At 41.0% G+C, this 19996-nt stretch overlaps 2 protein-coding genes across 3 annotated transcripts; one reads left to right on the top strand and one right to left on the bottom strand.

The window, feature by feature from the left end:
* Positions 1–28: 28 nt before the first annotated feature.
* PSMA2 (proteasome subunit alpha 2) lies at positions 29–5769 on the bottom strand. Its single transcript, XM_019539181.1, has 8 exons — positions 5663–5769; positions 4303–4379; positions 3501–3633; positions 2619–2741; positions 2000–2081; positions 1015–1088; positions 524–581; positions 29–438 (listed from the first exon to the last, which is right to left on the bottom strand). The coding sequence occupies exons 1-8, from the start codon at positions 5701–5703 to the stop codon at positions 322–324; spliced, it is 705 nt and encodes a 234-aa protein (XP_019394726.1). The 5' UTR covers positions 5704–5769; the 3' UTR covers positions 29–321.
* Positions 5770–5987: 218 nt separating this feature from the next.
* On the top strand, positions 5988–8632 carry MRPL32 (mitochondrial ribosomal protein L32). Of its 2 annotated transcripts, none has more exons than XM_019539195.1 (3): positions 5988–6111; positions 6887–7068; positions 8036–8632. In XM_019539195.1, exons 1-3 carry the CDS (start codon positions 6003–6005, stop codon positions 8288–8290), a joined length of 546 nt encoding a protein of 181 aa, XP_019394740.1. In that variant the 5' UTR covers positions 5988–6002; the 3' UTR covers positions 8291–8632. The 2 variants fall into 2 exon arrangements, with proteins under 2 accessions (XP_019394740.1, XP_019394749.1); XM_019539204.1 differs by lacking the exon at positions 5988–6111 and adding an exon at positions 6362–6467.
* The last annotated feature ends 11364 nt before the right edge of the window (positions 8633–19996 follow it).

Raw genomic sequence — 19996 nt, forward strand, 5'->3', positions numbered from 1 at the left:
AAAAAAAAAAAAAAAATCCACAGGCACAAGCATTTCCCCGAAAACTGTTGCCTTCAAATTTTATTCTGTATCCTCTATAAGGTTTCTTTATAACTTTAGAATTTGTACAGTTTCATGTACAAAGATTCCATATCTCAAGGGAAATAATTCCTTGTATGAAGTTCATATATCAGTATTAGAACCACAGCATTTGCACCTGTGATATTTAAAAAAATCCATTGGACATGTAGAAATAAGTATGCAAAAACTGCAAACAAAAACATTTAAGTAGCCAAAATTAAAAAGATCCTTGTGTGAATCTACAGTCTTGCTTGATTCATACTAGGCTATTGCAGCCAAGTAATCTTTAACCTCAGTTGGAGTAAGCCTTCTAAATCCTGCTTCATTACAGATGCCAACTTCTATGTTATCTTCTGTCATTTGGCCCTCAAAGCTTTCCTATTAAACAGAAAAACACAATTTACTTTGCTATACCAGTGATTTAATAAAACAGTAAAACATATTTGTTAAATCTCTGTCTAACCTTTAGTGTTAAGATAGCCGTATGTATGGCATCCTCAAGTTCCAAATCTTCATTGTATCTGTATAAATGAGATTAATATTTTAAATCTGCAAATTACTGAATTGTCTCAAAGGCCATGATACCCAATTTATTTCAAGCTTTATACGTATAACCTGAATTAGCATTTTTCTTGTTAGCTAAACTGATGGCACTGAACACATCAGACTTGTTAGCCAAACTGACGGCACACACTTATAAGGCTCCCGATACACGTTTTTTCATGCAACTATCCCTTGCCTCTATACAAAAGCCAACAAATGAGTAACAAACACAAACAACCCCTACAAAAACCCAACAACTTTTTGGTATCCTTCTTTAAACATGTTATTAAAGCTTTTAAACAGTTTAAATGAATACATATTGTAACCTAGCTGTGATATTCCAAAACTTGGAGAACACAGATGCACATCTATATTCTTCTAAATTCTTTTGGTAGGCTCTACCAGCATTACCTTTTTTCAAGAAAAGTTTTTCCATTCACGTAATTTTTTCCCATGGCTGTTGCTTTCCAAGCAAAGTAAGCTCCCTGTACAGATGAAAACATTAGCCCAGTTACATGACAATTAAAACGCTTAACTATGGATTAATAAAATACAATACTTTTTATGAAATCTTATTGGACTTTTGATATTTGGACTCTCACAACCACTCTGAGATACTTAAATGTGTACTGTTAAAAATACAAATATTATTATTTTTTTTAAGATATGACATACCTTCAATGTTCGTTTGACATTTCCCTTCATTTTTAAAAGGTAAATGTGATGCATTTCTCAATTTGGAATTATTTAAACAAAAAAGGTGAGGTGTTTGCACCATTAGGAATAAGACTGAAATATGTTCATCAGACCTACTTGTGCAGTGCAGTCAACACGATATTTCCGATGAACCAACGATAAAACTGAATAGCTATTTTGGGACTGATTCTATACATTAATTTAGCATGGGGCTACCTACCCATGCCTTCATGAAGTCCTCAACCAGGGCAAGGACAGCTTTTGATGCCATTTGGAGTCAGATGTATGAGTCAGAAAGAAAGTATATTCTTACATTTCCAAGAAAATAAAGCTTTGTTACTATGCTACATTTTAACTACTTAAGAGCTTAGAGTCATTAGTACAACTAATTTTTTTCATGGAATACAAGGTGTTACATACAAAGTAGTATGAGCATAAAATAGCTATTCATATATTGAAAGCTTTACATCTCTTAAGATGGAAACTGTTTACTCACATGAATTAATTATTTTGCTCATTCAATTATTATATGTAAACTAGTTTTCAAAGTTTAATCATAACTTCCTAAAATTTAGGTTAAACTTCAGATTCCACATTCCATTCTAGAAAGATGACATTTCACAAATCCATTTAATGCTTAAACTTCCTTGTAAAAATGCTGGATTTCAGAACAGCAAGACAGTATGTATTTGATACTTACAGATGGATCAGACTGAAATAAATAGGGTCGCCCCTCATTCCAGCCACATATAAGCAATGATACTCCAAATGGACGTACGCCACTATGAGGGGAGAAGGAAAAAAAAAAAGGTTATTGCTCAAATCAAAGAGTTGTTAAGATAGTTTGGTTGTTTTTGCCTCAAGTAGTTATTGCTATATGCCTCCTCCTCATAACAGAAATCAGGCTTTATTTTAAAAAAAATAAAAAAAGGTAATTTAAAATATCTACTACTCTCCAATCTTTACACTTCCAAAATACTAACATTGCATTCCACCTGTGACACACAGATCATCTTTGTGATGTGGCTTCAGAGGCACCACATTTTAGAGACCTCTCTGGATTAAACAAAACAAGCAGCAGTTTCCTTTTGATATTAAGCATTTAATAATTATGCTTTACACTTATACAACATCCTTCCTCCAAGCACTAAAAACAAAACAAAAAAACCACTCCAGAAAAATGGAGTCAGTAGATTAAGTAATTTCTTCAAAGACTATTATAAGCCTCCCTGTGACAGGAAGGCAGAAATTCAGTTAAAGATATTACACTATTTGGTTAAACAAATCAAAATACTTCAAGTTGAGCAAGAGCAGCTTACCCAGACTGTGTGTACTCCTGCATCACAGAAGCAATCCTCTGTACTAGCTGAGCGGTTGGAATGGGCTCATGGTAAACCAAGTAATACTGTTGGGCCAGCTTCCGAGCTCTGTGCACAAGTACTCTAAAAAGCAACATAAATAGATTGTGTATGACAATATCTATTATTAGAACTAAAAAAAGCTGTTCTACTGCAATGGTACTATGCTCAGGTAGTGGTTTTCAACCTTTTTAGATGCAAGACCCATCCTCTCCCCTCAGAAAATGTCAACTTTAAATTTACACTTCATTTTAACTATGGAAAAAATAAAACATTTTTTCTGTTGCAAACAACTCAAAAGACAACAACGGGTCAGAATGGTTTTAAGGCTACAGATTTCCATTTGAAATCTATGGGTATTCTGCATCTTCAGAAAAAACCAGACTGACGTAAGGAATTAATGTAACTTCTACTGGAACACATTAAGTATCAACGCAAAACACCCTTAGGCATTTAAGGACACATGAAACCATATCCAAGGTTAGATCACATTTTTTTCATAAACATTTGATTCTCTTTATTAATTTGTCTATTCACTTAAGTGGAAACATGCCTTTATATTTATAATCCAATTGTTTCAGAGAGCATGCATACTTTAAACATACATTTTTCAGACAGTATATTACATTAGTCATGTTATATGATATGCCACTAACAGTTGAGCTATTAAAGTGTGCTATATGCTGAAGAGACACCGAAGAGCTTTAATAACTTTAAGAACAGATGTACAGGGAATGGGAAATCATAAATGGCTACTTTCAGTGCAGCCTTCAATTTTCCTAAGTTAGGGAGATGCAAGTCAATACCAACAGAGCTTCTCAAACAACAGCATTTTTCTGATACCTGTAATCAGGTCCCATGCCACTATATACCAAGCCTATGTGTTTGGTAATTGATTCTACTTTGTGTACGCTCCTTTCGTCATAGAGAATAGATTTCTGTTTCTTCTCAGTTGCCAACACAACACCATTTGCAGCTGGAAAGGTGAAAGAAAAAATACTTTGGTTTAAATATACAAGGGTTACCAGGAGCAACCAAAATTAAACGGATTTACTAATACATAAAGAATTTCTCTTTTTCCCACCAGATCTACAGATGTTATCATTCATCTAGGATGTTAAGCAATTACTTTTGAGACCTCCACTGCATCGCATTCAAGTGCTCAACATGCAATCATATTCAATTTTAAAACAAAAAAAAAAATCATTTTTTTTCAGTTTTTTCATTAGGTGCAATTGTTCCAGAAAATACACAAAACAAGACATACCTACCCAGGGAACAAAAATGCTCAAAGCGTTTTTTTCAGTAAAATCCTCCTCAATATAGTAAAATTATCAAAAGTTCGTAGTTCTCAAATAGCATTAATTAAAGTCTTCTTCTCCCACTTTAAAACCATTTCTCTGATAAAATTCAATGCTATGAAATGTTATCCAGATAAGCATATGAAAATACATTTAAGAAAAATAAATAAAGAAGGGCCATACTTTTTTTTTCCATTCTCTGTCCACATCCCAACAAGGGGAAAGACAACAACATCGAATGCAATTTAATAGGCCTAAATCTATCCTAGTTTTCCCAACTGACAATGGATCAGTCCATTACCCAATACTCTGAAGCAAACGTCAGGTTAGTCATATTATCATACCTTTAATTCCAACAGATGGAGCTCCTGCAGCAACTGCTGCCAACGCATATTCAATCTGGACAAGCTTACCAGAAGGACTAAAAAAAAAAAAAACCATAATAGAGCTCAGCCATAATATAGTTCACGATCTTTAATGCGTCAAATTGAAATTTGTCTTTTATCATTTGCTTTTTACTTCCTGCATCTTAGTAGTGAATTGCATACATCACAAATGAAAACAGTTGTCACTTTCATGCTAGTTTTAAAAGGACTTGGACTAGTTTAGCAAAGAACTTGCTGAAGCACAGCTCTTCCAGGAAACCTGCATACACCAGCCCCAGCCCCATTTGTTCCAAGCAGCTACAAAGCAGGTCCAAGATGATTTGTTTTTCTTCTCAACCTTGCCAATCCCCACCTCTTCCTTACCTGAGAGATTTGTATTTAACATGGCGCTTTCAGGATCAGGACATGGATTCTTAACAGGCAGAAAGCAAAAGTGAAAGCCCCAAGACAGACTGCTAAACAAATCCTCTTTCTAATTTCATTGTATGCCTTTTCTTTTTTTAAAGGCTGAACACCGCAATATTCTGAATAACTAGAAAACCAGGCAAACGGCTTGCTGTAGAGTTACAAAAGTGAGATTAATAGGCCAGTGCGATATCTGCTCCCAACTGCTGAATGAAGCAGCAGGGAAGAGAATGCACACACTCACATATTTATCCTTGCAACAAGAATTGGGTCACATACCATATTTTCCTCACATACAACATACCCTTTCCCCCCCCTAAAATCTGCCCTGCCCCAAACCCAGGGTGCATCTCCTAGGCAAGGAAATTAGCTTTCTACCAGGTGGATGGGGGAGGAATAGTAGCCCTCTGCTTTGGCTCCCGCTAGGCTATTTGAACAGCTGGGGGAGTCGATTCACTTGACAGCCAATTTTTCTTCACTCTATAAAAGTCAACCACCTTCTCCTCTTTCTGGTGTTTTCAGTGTTTCACTGAGTAAACAAACCCTTTCTCTGGACAATTTTGGTGCCTAGCAGTTGGTCCTGCCAGCCTAAGCAGCACGAGGCAGCCATCACCCCGGGGACCTTACTTTGGAAAGGCAAAATGAAGGGCCGCAGAAAGGGGGGGCGCTATATTCCAGAGCACGATGTAAATCGGACAATACAGTACCTCGCCGCCTGCCTCCGCGGCAGCTATACACGAGAAAATACGGTGCCGGTCTCCCCCGGCCAGGCCATGACGCTGCAAACCGTCAGCCTCCCCCCCACCTCTGCTCCGCCCCCGCGGCCGCAGCCCCCTCCACGGCGGTCATCCTTCCCGCTCCGCCTTGCGCCAAGCCTCAGCCGCCGCCACCCCTCGGCGGCCCAGACCAGTACCTGAAAGTGGTGAGAGAGAAGCTGTAGCCGCGCTCCGCCATTTTGGTACGTTAGCAGCCGCTCCGCTCCACGCACGCGCAGCTCCTTCCTTCCTTCCTTCCTCCCGCGCCGGCCCCCGCCGCCCTGATTGGCTAAAGCGGGAGGGCCAGCACTGCCGCTTACCAAGACACACCACCCCCATCCCTCGAAGGAGATCCGCCCCTAAGACGGATGTGGTCGAAAGGCATTCCGGGACTTGGAGTCCCAGGCCGCCGGGGCGCGCTAGGCATGCTGGGGTGGGGAGTCCCGCTCCGCGTGCTTCCCGACATGCCCCGTGCATACTCTGTGCTGGAGAAACGCTATGGCGGCGCGGCTCGTAGTAGGGTCCACGCTGGCGCCGCTGCGCGGTTTCCTGCGGCGCTGCTGGGGGCAGCTGTGGCGGGCCTTCCCCGACGCCGGCCAGACCTGGGGTGGGTGCTGCGCGGGGCTGCGGGCCTGGGGCGGGGTGGGGTGTTGCTCTGCCTGTCCGTCCGTGCCCGGCGTCTGTGCGTGTGCACGCGAGGAGGCGGTGTTTCCTGGACTTCACCTGCGCGGCGATGTGACTCCATGGGCCACATCCCCTGCCAGGCCTAGGGACGGAAGTTGCACACGCAGAGGTTTAAGTGGGGGGAAATCAGTTCAACTGCAACACAACAGAAGTCCTCTGCGCCTAAACCGCTTTCAAAATGGCGGACACTGGTTCAGCTAAACCTGGGTGGATGTACGGAAGTGTTGTAAGTTAAATCGGTTCACTGAATGTCTGTCCCAGAGCCCCTCCAGATTCAAGGTAATCCGCAGTCTGCCAGCTTCCCAGGGTGCACCACCCCTGTTAACTTCCCCCTTTAGGCTGATTTGGCCCAAGCTGTCTGCTTCTGCCAAGCAGGGAGGTGTGCTCTAGCACCAGCCCCTGGCCTGGGCCACTACAGGCTTGGGGCTGCATTTTCTGAGTCAAAAGTGAATGTCTGTTCACTCTCCATGGCTCTGCTTGGAGCAGGGGTTGGACTAGACCTCCTGAGGTCTCTGCTAACCCCTGTTTCCTATGATTCTGTGATTCATTTGCTTCTCAGTTCAATATATGCATCCTAGACCAATTTGCGAAGACTGAATTGATTCAGCCTCGGGCTTTTTGACTGTCTGTACTTAAGTAAATGAGGTGGCCCTGTGCCAAGTTCATCGCTAAGTATCTTTTTCCTTCTCTGTCCTAAGCGCCAGCATTGGCTGTTCAGGCTCCAGCTGCTCTTCCTGAGCTAACGGAAGATGTGGGTGAAAGTAATGATGCTCCAAGCTTCTTGGATAACATTTTTTGGATGGCAGCTCCCAAGTCGAGGCGGACCATTGAGGTAAACCGCTGCAGAAGACGAAACCCCCGTAACATGATAAAACTCAAGGTAACTTGACAGATTTCTATCAGCTTTTCCTCTGGGTCATCAAAAGGAATTTTCTGCCACAAAGCTTGCAGTACGTTTTAATCAGGGGTGTCATATGTGCTCGTTTCCCAGATCTAGACTAGGCTGTGGCCATGGGGTAAACTACAGCAGCATGAGCAGCACTGCTTTCAGGCAGTGGTCATTCATTCCCTGCTGCCAAAGGCCATCCCCAGTGAGGCCTTGTAACCATGAATTCATTGCTCCCCTGTGTCACTTTCAAAATGGATTCAAAGAGTTGTAAACAAAGAAAGCAGCAAAAGACTATTCCTATCATTAGATTACAGTGAAGATGGATTTTTTTTTTTGGTTTATATCTAAACATTTCAGTATGAGTGAAACTTCTAAATACTTTGCAATTCAAGATACATTTATATATCTTATAACCCAATCCTGCAGATTTTGCCAGGTGTAATACTTCAGGCATTAACTTCAAAGGGCTGCTCTTGGTTATAAACACTAAGTTTAATGATACTCCTTAATATTTGCCAAAAGTGCAATTAAAATTGTAAATTAGTAAGTCAACAAAAAACTCTAAACCAGCTCCTTTATCATTGATTCGTTGTATTTTGACAACTAATCCTTAATTTTATACTTTGTTAAGTTGAAACTTGTGTATTTTAATTTTTTTGTAATGGGAAACAGCACTGTTGTTTGCTTTTATTAAATATTTGCTGTTAAATTGGAAAAGAAATTTAGCGTACAACGCTGTTGTGTGTGTCTGAGTTTTAGTGGGGTGAAGGTTCGCTGTGGGAATATGGAGCCTTGAATTTTAAACTTTGTACAGCTCTTCTACATATGGAAATTTGTAATAAAATATATCTTGATGCAGGGGGAATAACTCTTCACTCAAAATGTCTAGAGTATTTGTAAAGTATTTTCTTGTTTGTCTTTGCTTTTAATTTTAAACTGTTCCATTTTTTTTCTCTAGACAAATATAGATGTTTGTCCTAAATGTGGCAATGTGAAACTGAAGCATGTCCTTTGTAAATACTGTTATACAAAGGTTCAAATGGAAACTTCTCTCATAAGGGCTGAAATAAAGAAAAAGGAAGGAGGACCATTTAATACGCCCACTGTAGAGACTCTAGTTTTGTATCAGGGAGAGAAACCCAGAGAACAAGATCAAGGCAAACGGATCATTGAAAGAAACAGGAAACGTCCGTCCTGGTTCCCACTGAACTGATGCCACAAAACTATAGAACCTCATGGTAACAAAACAGTCCATCCAGCAGGAAAGGAGAAGATGTTTCCCAATAATATTTTCATTTTTTAGTTTATTTAATGCCAAAATAGAAACTGTCATCCTTTGAAATCTGCTTCATGAGCATTTCATGTTGGATCATCAGAGCCATCAAAATACAGAAAATTAGGAACATGTTGGGGTTGGGAAGACCATTTTTGTGCATTAAGTACTATATATTGTAATGCTGTCTTGATGTTTTTGTAAATTTAAGTTGTCATTTTTATGACCATGAAACAGCATAAAAACATCGTAAGTGTAAAATAAAGTATATATAGCTCTATAGCAAGACTCTTTCTTTCTGGGTTTTCTTTTCAGCTTCTCTGAAAAAGTTGTGTGGCTTTGCAGAATTACTTTAAGATCAATACTCTGGGCTACTGGTGGTCTGTAAAGCTGTGGTTAGCCAACCCTGGATAGCTCCGGACCCCTCAGCTTCATTTTCACTTAAAAGGTTTACTTAAAGATATGTGGTCATCTAGAAGAAATTTTGAGGGTTGACCATGGTATCTGGGTCTATAGTAGCAGCACTGAATGAGACATCAGGAATATTTTGAGGAAAAGATAAATGTCAGAGTCTGAAGAGCATGGAGATGAGTTAGCAACTTGGGTCACTATGAAAAATGTTTGGAATGGGAATTTAGAGTGTTTTGAAACAGGGAATTTGTAGCCAGATTCTGTTGCATCGATACGTTCACTAACACTGAACTGCATGTGATAGGTTATTTAATGTGTGTCAACTCCAAGTGTATAAAATTAACAATTATCTCAGAAGAATGTGATGAAGCCTTAAGTAATTGAAAGTCATTAGGGGCTACTTGAATGGAAGTATACTTACTAGAAAGTTACATATAGGTTTAGCAGGATTTGATTTTTATTGGTAAAAGTTGATAAATATTGATTTCACCTCATACAGACTAATGAAAAAACATTACCATTGTTAATAATTAAAATTTATAGAAAGAGGAGGTAAGAAAAATGATGGCTGATGGAGCGTGTGATGATGACAGGGAGAGCAGTCATACAGAACCATGATGACTGTAGTTTGGACTGCAACTCCCAGAACAAAGGAGGCAAAGTGACAAAGCAGAGGAGGGAGCTAGGGGCAAGTGGGCTCTAGATGGATGGGAGCTCTACCGTTCAGCTGGCAGCAGTCCTGCAGTACTTTTTGTTATAATAAAATGACTAATCCCCCATACCCCTAATTTCACGCAATCCTAAAAAAAGAGAAAAACTGAACTAAAAGCTTAAAAATAAACATTAATGTATGTCAAAATTATTATTTTTTAAAATTAGAATAGAATTTTGCCAAGCCTAGCTATATATTTTGTACGGGGGAGTCATGGCTGTTCCACAACATTTTCATTTATTTTAACTGATGATGCTGTCTAGAATGCCCATCTGGTCCCAGACTGTTACAACTTGTAACATAGTGCCTATCTGCAGTGTCAGGCTGTTACTTCTGAAGAAAGAAAGTGCCTGCTGTTGCCACTAGCTGCTTCCCCTTTTTGTTATCAATTTACAGCATTTAGATGGGTCTTGATTTTTGCCATTATACTGTTGGGGTAGTTGGGTCTTCAATTTTGCCATTATACTGTTGGGGTAGTAGCACTGTCGTTAATACGGAGACTAGGTTACCGCATAAAAGATTACTTTTTTTTTCCCTCCCCAAAGTGGTCCAAAACAGATGTACTTAAGTGAATTAATTGCTTAGCCTTGTGAGGACCTGAGGTAGACTTAGTGTTCCAAATCTGACACTGAGAGAGATTCCTGGACTACAGCACAGGGACAGAAGACAAAATTAAGGTTGTAGGTGCAACTGATATGTTTCTTAACACTTCATCTCTTGGTTTTTTCCCCCCAGAGGTTTAAGCATAGATGCATCAGAGTGTGAGGCACCTAAGTTCAGGGGCATGGAATAGGCTTCCACCCCTGCTTCTAGCCTTCAGACACAAAAAACTGGCTTGAGGACAGATGTGAGGGTGAAGTTTCCTTAATATGCATCATGTAGCCCAACATGCAGCCTATCATCCAAAAGAGGAATGAGCATCAATAGAGGTGAACAAACAGTCACTTCCAAGCCAACTTCCAAGCTTGAATCCTTCCATATGTGTCCAAGCAGTGACATTATTAACATGATTATGTTCATGCCTATTCCCCATCCTAAAAGAAAGCCTTGGAAATAAGGGATTATGTAAGTTACATGAAAAATGGATTTTCTTGTGCAAAAGGTGGATGCAATACAAATATGGAAATTTTGGATAGGGGATAGGACCAGTGAGGAGATGGATTATTTTACTCAGAAAAGAAAAAGAGTTTAGGGAATGTCAGTGAATGTAGCCCTAAATGTATCAAGTATCCAGGTTGTAGCCCTATTGGTCTAGAGGCAAAAGGAGTTCTGAGCCCTAAATATGAGGTCCTTAGTGGTTTGGGAGTTTTCCTCTGGGGTCAGCCGTATTGATCTGGGGCTATATGATATCAGTTCAAACCAAGACTCTGTCTATCATATGGTCCTTAGAGGTATACTGTTCCCCTACTGCCTACTGTTTCCCCAAGTAACAAATCTTGGTGCCCACAGACATTGCAATAGCCTGTTGAATAGATGTGGTAGCTCTGATGTAAAAATGGAAAGTTTATACAGGTAAATAGTAGAATATGTGGTTTAAAGTGTATGGCTTGTCTGGTGAACTGTGATAGTTGGAGAGCTTGCTCCTGGAAGAAAGTTTCTAGGAGATGCATGTTTAATGCCTATAAAAGCAATAATGGTAATACTTTAGAAGGATTCAGTCAAAGGCATTGAAAAGATTTCAAGTTGTTGAGCATGGAGTAATTTTATTTTAAAGACAAATAACTTTCACTATTTAAAAAAAAACAACTTTTCAGTAGTTTTAGAGGACTTGCCTTGCAAAGATTACTTAGTAACAGACAGTGTGTCCTCACAGACTCTTTTATTATTTCTTAAGAGAGAGTCTTGGAGAGTCTATGGCCCTTTTCTATGAGAGAGAGGTTGTCATAAATATATTTATAGCACTAGGGGGCAGTAGAGTTCTAATTTTCTGGTACATGGCCAACAAGCTGATGAGCATTTCATTTGAACTAAGTCAAAGGCAGATTTAATAAATCAATGTCTTCAGAAATGACAGGTCTGTAGACAGATTAACTCTGATAATTAAGGAAAAATATGATAGCTGTTATTGAACAGAAACCTTATCTAATGCAGAGCATTGTTTTGTGTCCTTTTAGTTAGATTTATGCTTAGAAACTTAACTATTGGCTTCCAGATATGTTTATGTACTTCTGCCCTCTCCTGAATGAATTGTGTGATATCTATTAGGCCACTGCATGATAGCATTATGGTGAATTACAAGGAGGGAATAAAGATTGTGTATTGGTTTAAAGATTGTGGCTCAGGCAGCAAAGCAGCAGGGGGACTGATGAAATGCAGCATAGCATTCAGATGGCCAACTCCTCAGAACAGTAAAGAATGACTGAACTTTGTATACAATAACTGATCATCAGTGGGCACAGCTACACGTCACCCTACAGTGACGTAGTGATCACACAGGTTTACATGTGATCACTAGCTATGTCACCATAGCAGCGTGCTTCCTGTTTATAACATGCTGCTACAGCAGGGCGGGCAAAATGTGCACCTTTTAGTTTTTGGTCACTGTATCCAGCCCATGGGGCCCCTAAAAAATTTAGAAAATTAATATTAATCTGCCCTGAGCTGCCTATCATGCGGCCCTCGATGGCTTGCCAAAACTCAGTAAGCGGCCCTCTGCCCAAAATAATTGCCCACCCCTGTGCTACAGCATCATAATGGGGAAATCTAAGCATGTGCCACCAATAAGTGCAGTATGGGTGGTTACTGGGCCATGCTTTAGTACTTCCAAAAGGAAGTACTGAAACATGGCACAGTAACAACATCACCATATGGCGACATGTAGATCCAGTGGGTACAAGAAGTGCTTCTGCATAACCTCCACCCTGAACTGAGTCATTTGACAAAGAGGTCATTCTGCTGGGCCAAAAAGGGAGTGCAAACAGAAACAGATGGGGCAATGGGGAGAGCTGGAAGGAATGTGGCATTTTAGATATGAGAAACTGAGTCAGGTTTTGCTCTGAGCTTATGCCCATGAAATGTCATCAAAATCAATGGGGTATAACTGCGGGACAGAATCTGGTTGTCTTAATGACAATGCTGAAGCCTCAAAACCTTGTTACAGGTTTTGTTTTTTACTGTAAACCAAACAGCCCTGTGATACCACTCCTGGATGCTAACAGTGAATCAACAGAGTGTAAAACTGATTATGCCTGTGTTTAATGGATATCATTAATTTCAGTCTATGCTAAGGCTGATAGATGGATGTTCCAAAGAGAAACAAGAGCAGCCCTTGCTCCTATAATCACGTAAGTATTTGAGAATCTTTTTCCCATTTTTTCCCACAGAGAAGGTAAGTTTCTATCCCTTGTGGCTGTGGAACACAGCATGAAGGAAGTGCACCCAGAGGGATCAGAAACTCCAATAACAAAAGGGGGGAAGCCCTATAGAACTTGTATTTTAAAAATTCTCATGATTTTTCAGCCAATTCTATAATTTTGAACCTTTAGGGTTAACGCTGATGCCTCTGACTAGCCAAATGCTCAATTTATTTGACCATTTCTTGTTTTAAAAAACCCTCATAGACTCTCTTCTGTACAGTGCATCTCAAGACTTGTACTTTTGAGGATACGCGGCATAAGATATCCTCCTTCATCTTGTACAGAAGCTGGATTAACTTGTTGAGTGGACCAGAGGATTAAGTTTGAGCTGCAATGTTTATTGCATTGTCTCTCCTGCAGTGGCGGATTTACCATGAAACAAACTATGCGGTGGCACAGGGCCCCCAATGACAGGGGGCGCCAAATTACAGGGCAAATATGACGAATGACTGAACTTAATAAGCGTTGCAAGTCGCAAAGTAGTCCAGGCTTTCTGCATGCTGCAAACTTCTGTGAACTATGTGCTAAACATGGTTTTTTGAAGTAGTCTAGCAAAGAACTTGCTTTGCCATTTTTTTGCTGTCTCAAATGTTCTTTTTCTTGGCTGGGTCCTGAGCGGGGAGGAGGGAGCGGAAATGAAGCTGTGCACAGGGCCCCTTACTAACTCTAAATCCGTCACTGCTCCCCTGAGGTATCACACATCACTTATTTCTGTACAACACCAATCAAGAGGCCAGGTCTGCCACAGCTGTAGAAGGGAAGGGCACTATTTGCACAACTCCTCTAGATCTTGCATCCATTTTCAAAGAATACTAATGTTCTTCCCATTCTTAGCCCCTGCACTTGTGAACATGTGTAATTTACAGCTCTTTTCTCTTTAAATGTAGTCTAGACTATAATATTATATGAAATGTTCCCATTGCCGCTCAGGATTTTGAGAAGACCTAGAAAGATGGATTTTATTATTTTATAATCTGGGATTAATATTAAATACAAGAAGCATCATTCTTAATGGACTACCAAGCAGTTTTAGCCCCCAAGTTGACCTGTTATAGTATTGCAGGAAATCCATATATTTTTATATTTAATGGACTTGCCTGTCTTGCTTTGTCTCCGTAGCGCAATGGGTTAGCACATTTGGCTATTAACCAGAAAGTCGGTGGTTTGAGCCCACCCAGGGAGGGTGCCTAGTGTGCCCTCTGCCCCTGCTGCCCTTCTCATAATAGGGGCTAAGAAGCCCTCTTGGTGGAACCTAAGGGCAAAGAAAGAGGTGTACAGTCTGTGGAAACATGAGGTAGCTACCAAGGAGGAGTATACCTCCCTGGCTTGCACTTGCAGGGAATCAGTTAAAAGGCCAAAGTAGGATTACAATTTAGGCTGGCAACAAAAAGTCCTTCATCAGGCATACAGGGAGCAAAAGGAAGACACAGAGTAGCCACTACAGGACAAACTAGGGCAATTGGTGATAGAGAGGGCGGACAAAGCTGAGCTCTTTAATGAGTTCTTTACATCTGTATTCCTAGACACAGACCAAGACAAATCTCCCAATTGGGTCATAGACAGACACAGGAGGGACACCAGCCCACCCACTGTTAGCATAGACTTGGTGAAGGGGCACTGGAGGGATTGAACGCATGCAGATCAGTGGGCCCAGATGAACTTCATCCAAAGGTGCCGAAGGAATTGGCCAGTGTCGTAGCAGAGCCGCTGGCACAGCTGTTTGAGTACTCATGGTCCTCTGGTCAGGTCCCAGAGGACTGGAAAAGAGCCAATGTGGTCCTTATTTTCAAGAAGAGGAGGAGGGAAGAACCAGGAAACTATAGATCAGTTAGTCTCACCTCTATCCTTGGGAAAACTCTGGAAAAAATCACTAAGGCTCACATTTGTGGGAGCCCAGCAGGAGAAATAATGCTGAAAGGAAATCAGCGTGGGTTCACTGCAGGTAGAACCTGCCTGATTAACCTTGTTTCTTTTTATGACCAGGTCACAAAATGCTTAGACACAGGAGTCGAGGTGGATATCATCTATCTGGACTTTAAGAAGGCCTTCGATACGCTATCTCGTTCTGTTCTCCTAAATAAACTGACAGGCTGTGATGCAGATGATTAGATGGTCAAGTGAGTGGCAAATTGGCTTGGGGGTCACACCCAGAGAGTGGTGGTGGATGGGTCGATATCAACCTGCAAAGATGTGGGCAGTGGAGTCCTGCAAAGCTCAGTCCTTGGACTGGTGCTCTTCAATATCTTAATCAGGGACTTGGAAGAGGGTGTAGAGAGCACTATGTCCAAGTTTGCAGATGATACCAAATTATGGGGCAAAGTTAATACACCAGAGGGTAGGGAATGAATCCAGGAAAATCTGGACAGGTTGGGAAAATGGGCAGAACAAAATAGGATGCAGTTCAACAAAGACAAGTGCAAAGTGGTGCACCTGGGCAAAAAGAACCACCAACACACTTACTGGCTGGGGGATGACCTTCTCAGCAGCACAGCAGCAGAAAGGGATCTTGGAGTCATAGTTGACTCAAAGATGAACATGAGTCGTCAATGTGACGAAGTGATCACCAAGGGTAAGCACACTTTATCGTGCATCAGCAGATGCACAATGAACAGATCCAGGGATGTGATGCTTCCCCTCTGCACAGCACTGGTCAGGCTGCAGTTGGAGTACTGCACCCAGTTTTGGATGCCCCACTTCATGAGGGATGCAGAGAATCTTGAGAGGGTTCAGAGGAGGGCCACTTATATGGTGAGAGGCCTTCAGGCAAGACCCTACAAGGAGAAACTGAGGGACCCAGATCTCTTCAGCCTTTGCAAGATCTTGTGGTTGCCTATAAATTCATTATAGCGGGAAATAGGAGATGCTCTATTTACTAGGGCGCCCCTTGGAGTAACTAGGAACAACGGCCATAAATTGATGGAGAGCAGATTTAGGTTGGGCATTAGGAAGAACTTCTTTATGGTAAGGGTTGCCAGAATCTGGAATGGGCTTCCAAGGGAGGTGGTGCTCTCCCCTACCCTGGAGGTCTTCAAGAAGAGACTGGACAAGCACATAGCTGAGGTCATCTGACCCCAGTGCTCTTTCCTGCCCAAGGCAGGGAGTCGGACTCTGTGACCTACAGAGGTGCCTTCTGATCCTAACATTTATGAATCTATGACCCAATCCGCCAGTTCATGCTCAGGTTTCACATGTTCTCAAATTTCAAATTCTCAAAATTTCAAATGTTTTTGATGGAAGAATTTCAGGGCCTGGCCCAGTTTTCTTCTTGCAATATTTAATTAACCTCATGTATTATCTCAGGGCCCAGTTCAGCCACAGTTAGTAATGCTCATCTGTACCATGTTCTACAAGTACCACTGAATTCAATAGAACAGCATCTAGACTAGCCTAACACCCCAAATGAGTAAGGTATTGATTGGTATTGTACAGAAATAAGTCTACAAGTAAAACTTTGAATGAAATTCTGGCCCCACTGAAGTCAATGATAATTTTCCTATTGACTTAAGTAGTCAGGATTTTACCCCATAATCCTAGCTCTAAAGATCAGCTACCAATGCCCATGCCCGTACAGTGCCCCAACTCCTGCCCCACCTATCTTCAGTGACAATTCTTGTGAAAGATGCACACAAACTATTTCTAGGTATAGAAGAGATGTTTAAGGCATCATACAGCCCTGAAATATTTTGGTAGCTCTGGCTCCATATCCCTTCTTCCTGTTTCTGGCCTCTACAGATAAGAAGAGCAGAAGAGAAAACACCATGAATCAGAGTGTGAGAAAGGAAAGTAGGGAACATTCACTGAGGGAGTGGGAGGGATGGGGAAATAAGATACCTGCAGACTGAAGAGGAAAAGAGGATGTGGCTTCTATGTGTGAAGGAGGGAAGATACCAGCAACAGGAAGGGTGAGATGAGAGATCACTGGAGGAGTAGCATCTTTAGGTGGTGCTACCATACAGGAGGCAACAAGAAAGAAGATGCTTAAGGTGGTAGTACTAATTGCTTGTAGATCTTAGATGCAGGTAAGTGGTGTTATTTCCATTCTACAGATATGCAAATTAAGACAAAGAGTGCTAAAGTGATTTGCCCCAAACTACCTGTTAAGTCAGTAGCAGACTCAGGAAATGAATGTGCGCGTCTTATCCACTCCCTTACTCACTATGCCACACACCAGTGAACAATTATAACTTCCTTGATTTTTGGACTAAATCCCAGTTTTGCCACTGAAACACTTTTCAAAAACCACAGTAGTATTTCTTTATAGACAGCATGATTTATTTCATGCTGCTCAAGATGATGCACAAGTCAATTAACATCATATTCCCTGAGCTAATGTGACGTCAATCATGGCACTAGCAAGTGAAGGGGGAAGCAAATAAAAAAGGTATCAGGTTGATGCATAAGAAACACAGGGAGGAAAAGAGAGAGAATGAAGCCAAACAAATTCCTGGCAAGTCAAAAAAAAAAGGCAACATTACCACTGTGGAGGAAGGGATTCAATTTTGTTCCAGGTGGGATGAATGATAATTATTCTGTACAAAGAACAGTACTGGAATAAGCTGCACTTCTTGCTTTAACATAATTTCCAATTTTTTCAGACTTGGTTATTTTATGTTTCTCTGGTTTAGTCAAGTAAGGCTTTGCAGAACTATTGTATGACAATATTATGCATTCATAGGCTATGGGTCCTGAAGGGTCTTTGTCTAGTGCTCTCCAGATCATATAAAGCTCTTGTGTGCTTTTACTGAGTGATGCCTGACTGCTCACTTCTTCATTGAGCAAAGTGGAGCTCCAACCCGAGTTTAGGGCAGCTGTCTTAAACAGTCAGTCTCTGCCACCCTTATTTGTATTGCATTCCCCTCACCCTGTGAGAAGTCCCAGTTTTCTAAGTGAGATTCTTCAAAGAGTTGAGGTACTGCCCATTGTGAACCAGGGTATCAAAATTCATCCTCAGGATTTTTTTAACTGTATAGATCCAATATGGTTCAAAAAAGAGTTTTTCCTTCTTCTTCATTAGATTCGGTTGTCAAGGAATAATACACCTTCTTTCCTGAGTATGTAAAAGGCATAATAACAACAGAATATTCAATAGTTAAAGGATTTTTAACAAAGTGCTATAAAAGACACAGATCGTTTGCCAGTGATGGGTGCACAAATAATATTGGTATGTTACTTATCAAGAAAGGTTTAAATATCTTGCTGTTTATCAGGCTCTCCGCTAAGCTAGCCCTTGCAAGCTGGAAAAACTCAGATAAAGAAACTTGCTACAGTTCACATTGCTTCTGATCAAAGAGCTGTACTTCCCTTTCAAGCCACTGGAGTGTATCATCCTCATCTTGCTGATCTGCCAGATGCTGGGATCCCCTCATCTGTCACATACGTGCATCACTGTTTATCAGATTCGGCTGACAACTGTTTTAGATTGGGTAGCCTTTACTGCAAGTAGTTTAATTCAGTCCAGCTTATTGATGATTTAATATCTTTGATTATAATGATGTTGCCCTCCCAAGAACAGTCATTATCTTTGCTACTATCTTTTTCCAAAACGCTGTCTCTACTGAGAACAGAGGTGCATGAAGAATAGTGCTTTTCACATACAGAACCATCTTCACCACATCCACATCTATCCTACAAACTATGCCTTCCTCACCACTAGAACATCTTAATTCTTTTATGTACAGTGGATTACAGCAAAGTTTTCCATATAATGGACTGTGCCAATTAACATGGCTTCTAAAAATAGACAGATTCTCACATTCTTTTTAGTCAAAGGAGCCATCCCCATCTGGACCTTCTCTAATGAGATTTCCCTAGCAGTGAGGGACAGTTCCTAGCTGGCATATATTTGGAAAAGGAACACTGTACTTCTTTCCCCCACCCATCATTTACGGCTGGCAAAATCAGAGCAGCCATAACAACAGAGCACACCCCACAGTCAGGGACCCACAATCAGTTCCTTTAGGTCTTTCACCCATCCCTAGCAGCACTTAGCAGGGAAACTGAGGCACAGGGAAACTTATAGCTGTACAAAACTTCCTGGGGGAGGTCTTCAGTCAATCAAGAATGCCAAAAGTATGACAAGGTGCTTGACAGGCCTGGCCAGAGCTGCAAATGCCTGTTCTGCTCCCTTTGCAAAACTCTGACACTCAGTCCTGCTCATGAACCCCATTGAGGTTCCTTCTGGAGCCTGCCTGCATTTAGCGGCAGCTTTTGGTATTCTTGTGCTCTAACAGAGTCGTGTTTACACTGACTGCAAAATTTGCAGTCTCTGCAGAAACATGCAAAGTTTAGGGATTCTTCATATTTTTCTCAACTGCTGGGGGGGGAGGTTAAGAGACTTTTCAAGAGTTTAGAAATGAGTGATATGAAATTTTGATCACATTTCCAAAGAAATGTCTGCAATTTCACACAGCCCAGTCCTGTCAGTACTACCCTCTTCGTCTCTCTGATAGGTCCTTGGAGCCAATTTCATCCTTGTTAGTAAACCATTGATTCAAGTGGCTTGTATTAAGCATAAATGTGGCTCCACATTTCCAAATGAGTTACTGCTGGGATTCGATCCCCTAAAAGACTCTACCTTGACTCACTTCTGATTAGGAATAAAAAAGTGGCACTGAGTTGAAGGTGCAGGATTTAAGCCACGCTCACTTAGCCTACTTACATTTCAGGGACAAAACGCTGAACCCAGGGGCAAACTTCAGCAGGTCCAAGGATTTGCTCATGTCTTCTGTCAGTGAATTAATGTACTTAAGGAATCGGTGAACACTGGCTGTAAAGTATTTTGTTCTACATTCTGATGAGGTCAACAGCAGTTGGGGTTGTTAGTGCCTTGTAGGTTCAAGACCTTACACTGTAGGATGAAATGTATAACACTTTCTATTTGCCATTAGTTATAGATTATTTTTCTACTTGGCCTCCCCGAGTTCCTGGAATACAACCCTGAAAAGGTTTGCTCATTCTAGTGTGCCCATATTGTGGGAACTACTTTGAATAAGATTTTTTATCATGTGCTTGTTGGAGACCTTGCAGATCCATTCTTTTTAGTGTGTCCTTTAAAAAAAGACATTGTGCTTTTCTGAAATTCGACTATTACAAAGGAATGCTTTGTTTCTACAGAGCTCCAGTGTGATACAGTACATAATATCAAAGTAGGAGAGCTAGTTATAGGGG

The sequence above is a fragment of the Crocodylus porosus genome, unplaced genomic scaffold (assembly GCF_001723895.1).
Source record: "Crocodylus porosus isolate Cpor-Errol unplaced genomic scaffold, CroPor_comp1, whole genome shotgun sequence".
Taxonomy (NCBI): Eukaryota; Metazoa; Chordata; order Crocodylia; family Crocodylidae; genus Crocodylus; species Crocodylus porosus.

What these genes read in the sequence shown, in the direction of transcription:
- MRPL32 (XM_019539195.1), top strand. Translation starts at nt 6,003, where the DNA reads ATGGCGGCGCGGCTCGTAGTAGGGTCCACGCTGGCGCCGCTGCGCGGT. An exon ending in CGACGCCGGCCAGACCTGGG is followed by an intron (nt 6,112 to 6,886) that starts GTGGGTGCTGCG and finishes CTCTGTCCTAAG; the next exon opens with CGCCAGCATTGGCTGTTCAG. An exon ending in GTAACATGATAAAACTCAAG is followed by an intron (nt 7,069 to 8,035) that starts GTAACTTGACAG and finishes TTTTTTCTCTAG; the next exon opens with ACAAATATAGATGTTTGTCC.
- PSMA2 (XM_019539181.1), bottom strand. Translation starts at nt 5,703, where the DNA reads ATGGCGGAGCGCGGCTACAGCTTCTCTCTCACCACTTTCAG. An exon ending in TTCTCTCTCACCACTTTCAG is followed by an intron (nt 4,380 to 5,662) that starts GTACTGGTCTGG and finishes TTTTTTTTTTAG; the next exon opens with TCCTTCTGGTAAGCTTGTCC. An exon ending in CAGGAGTACACACAGTCTGG is followed by an intron (nt 2,082 to 2,618) that starts GTAAGCTGCTCT and finishes CTCCCCTCATAG; the next exon opens with TGGCGTACGTCCATTTGGAG.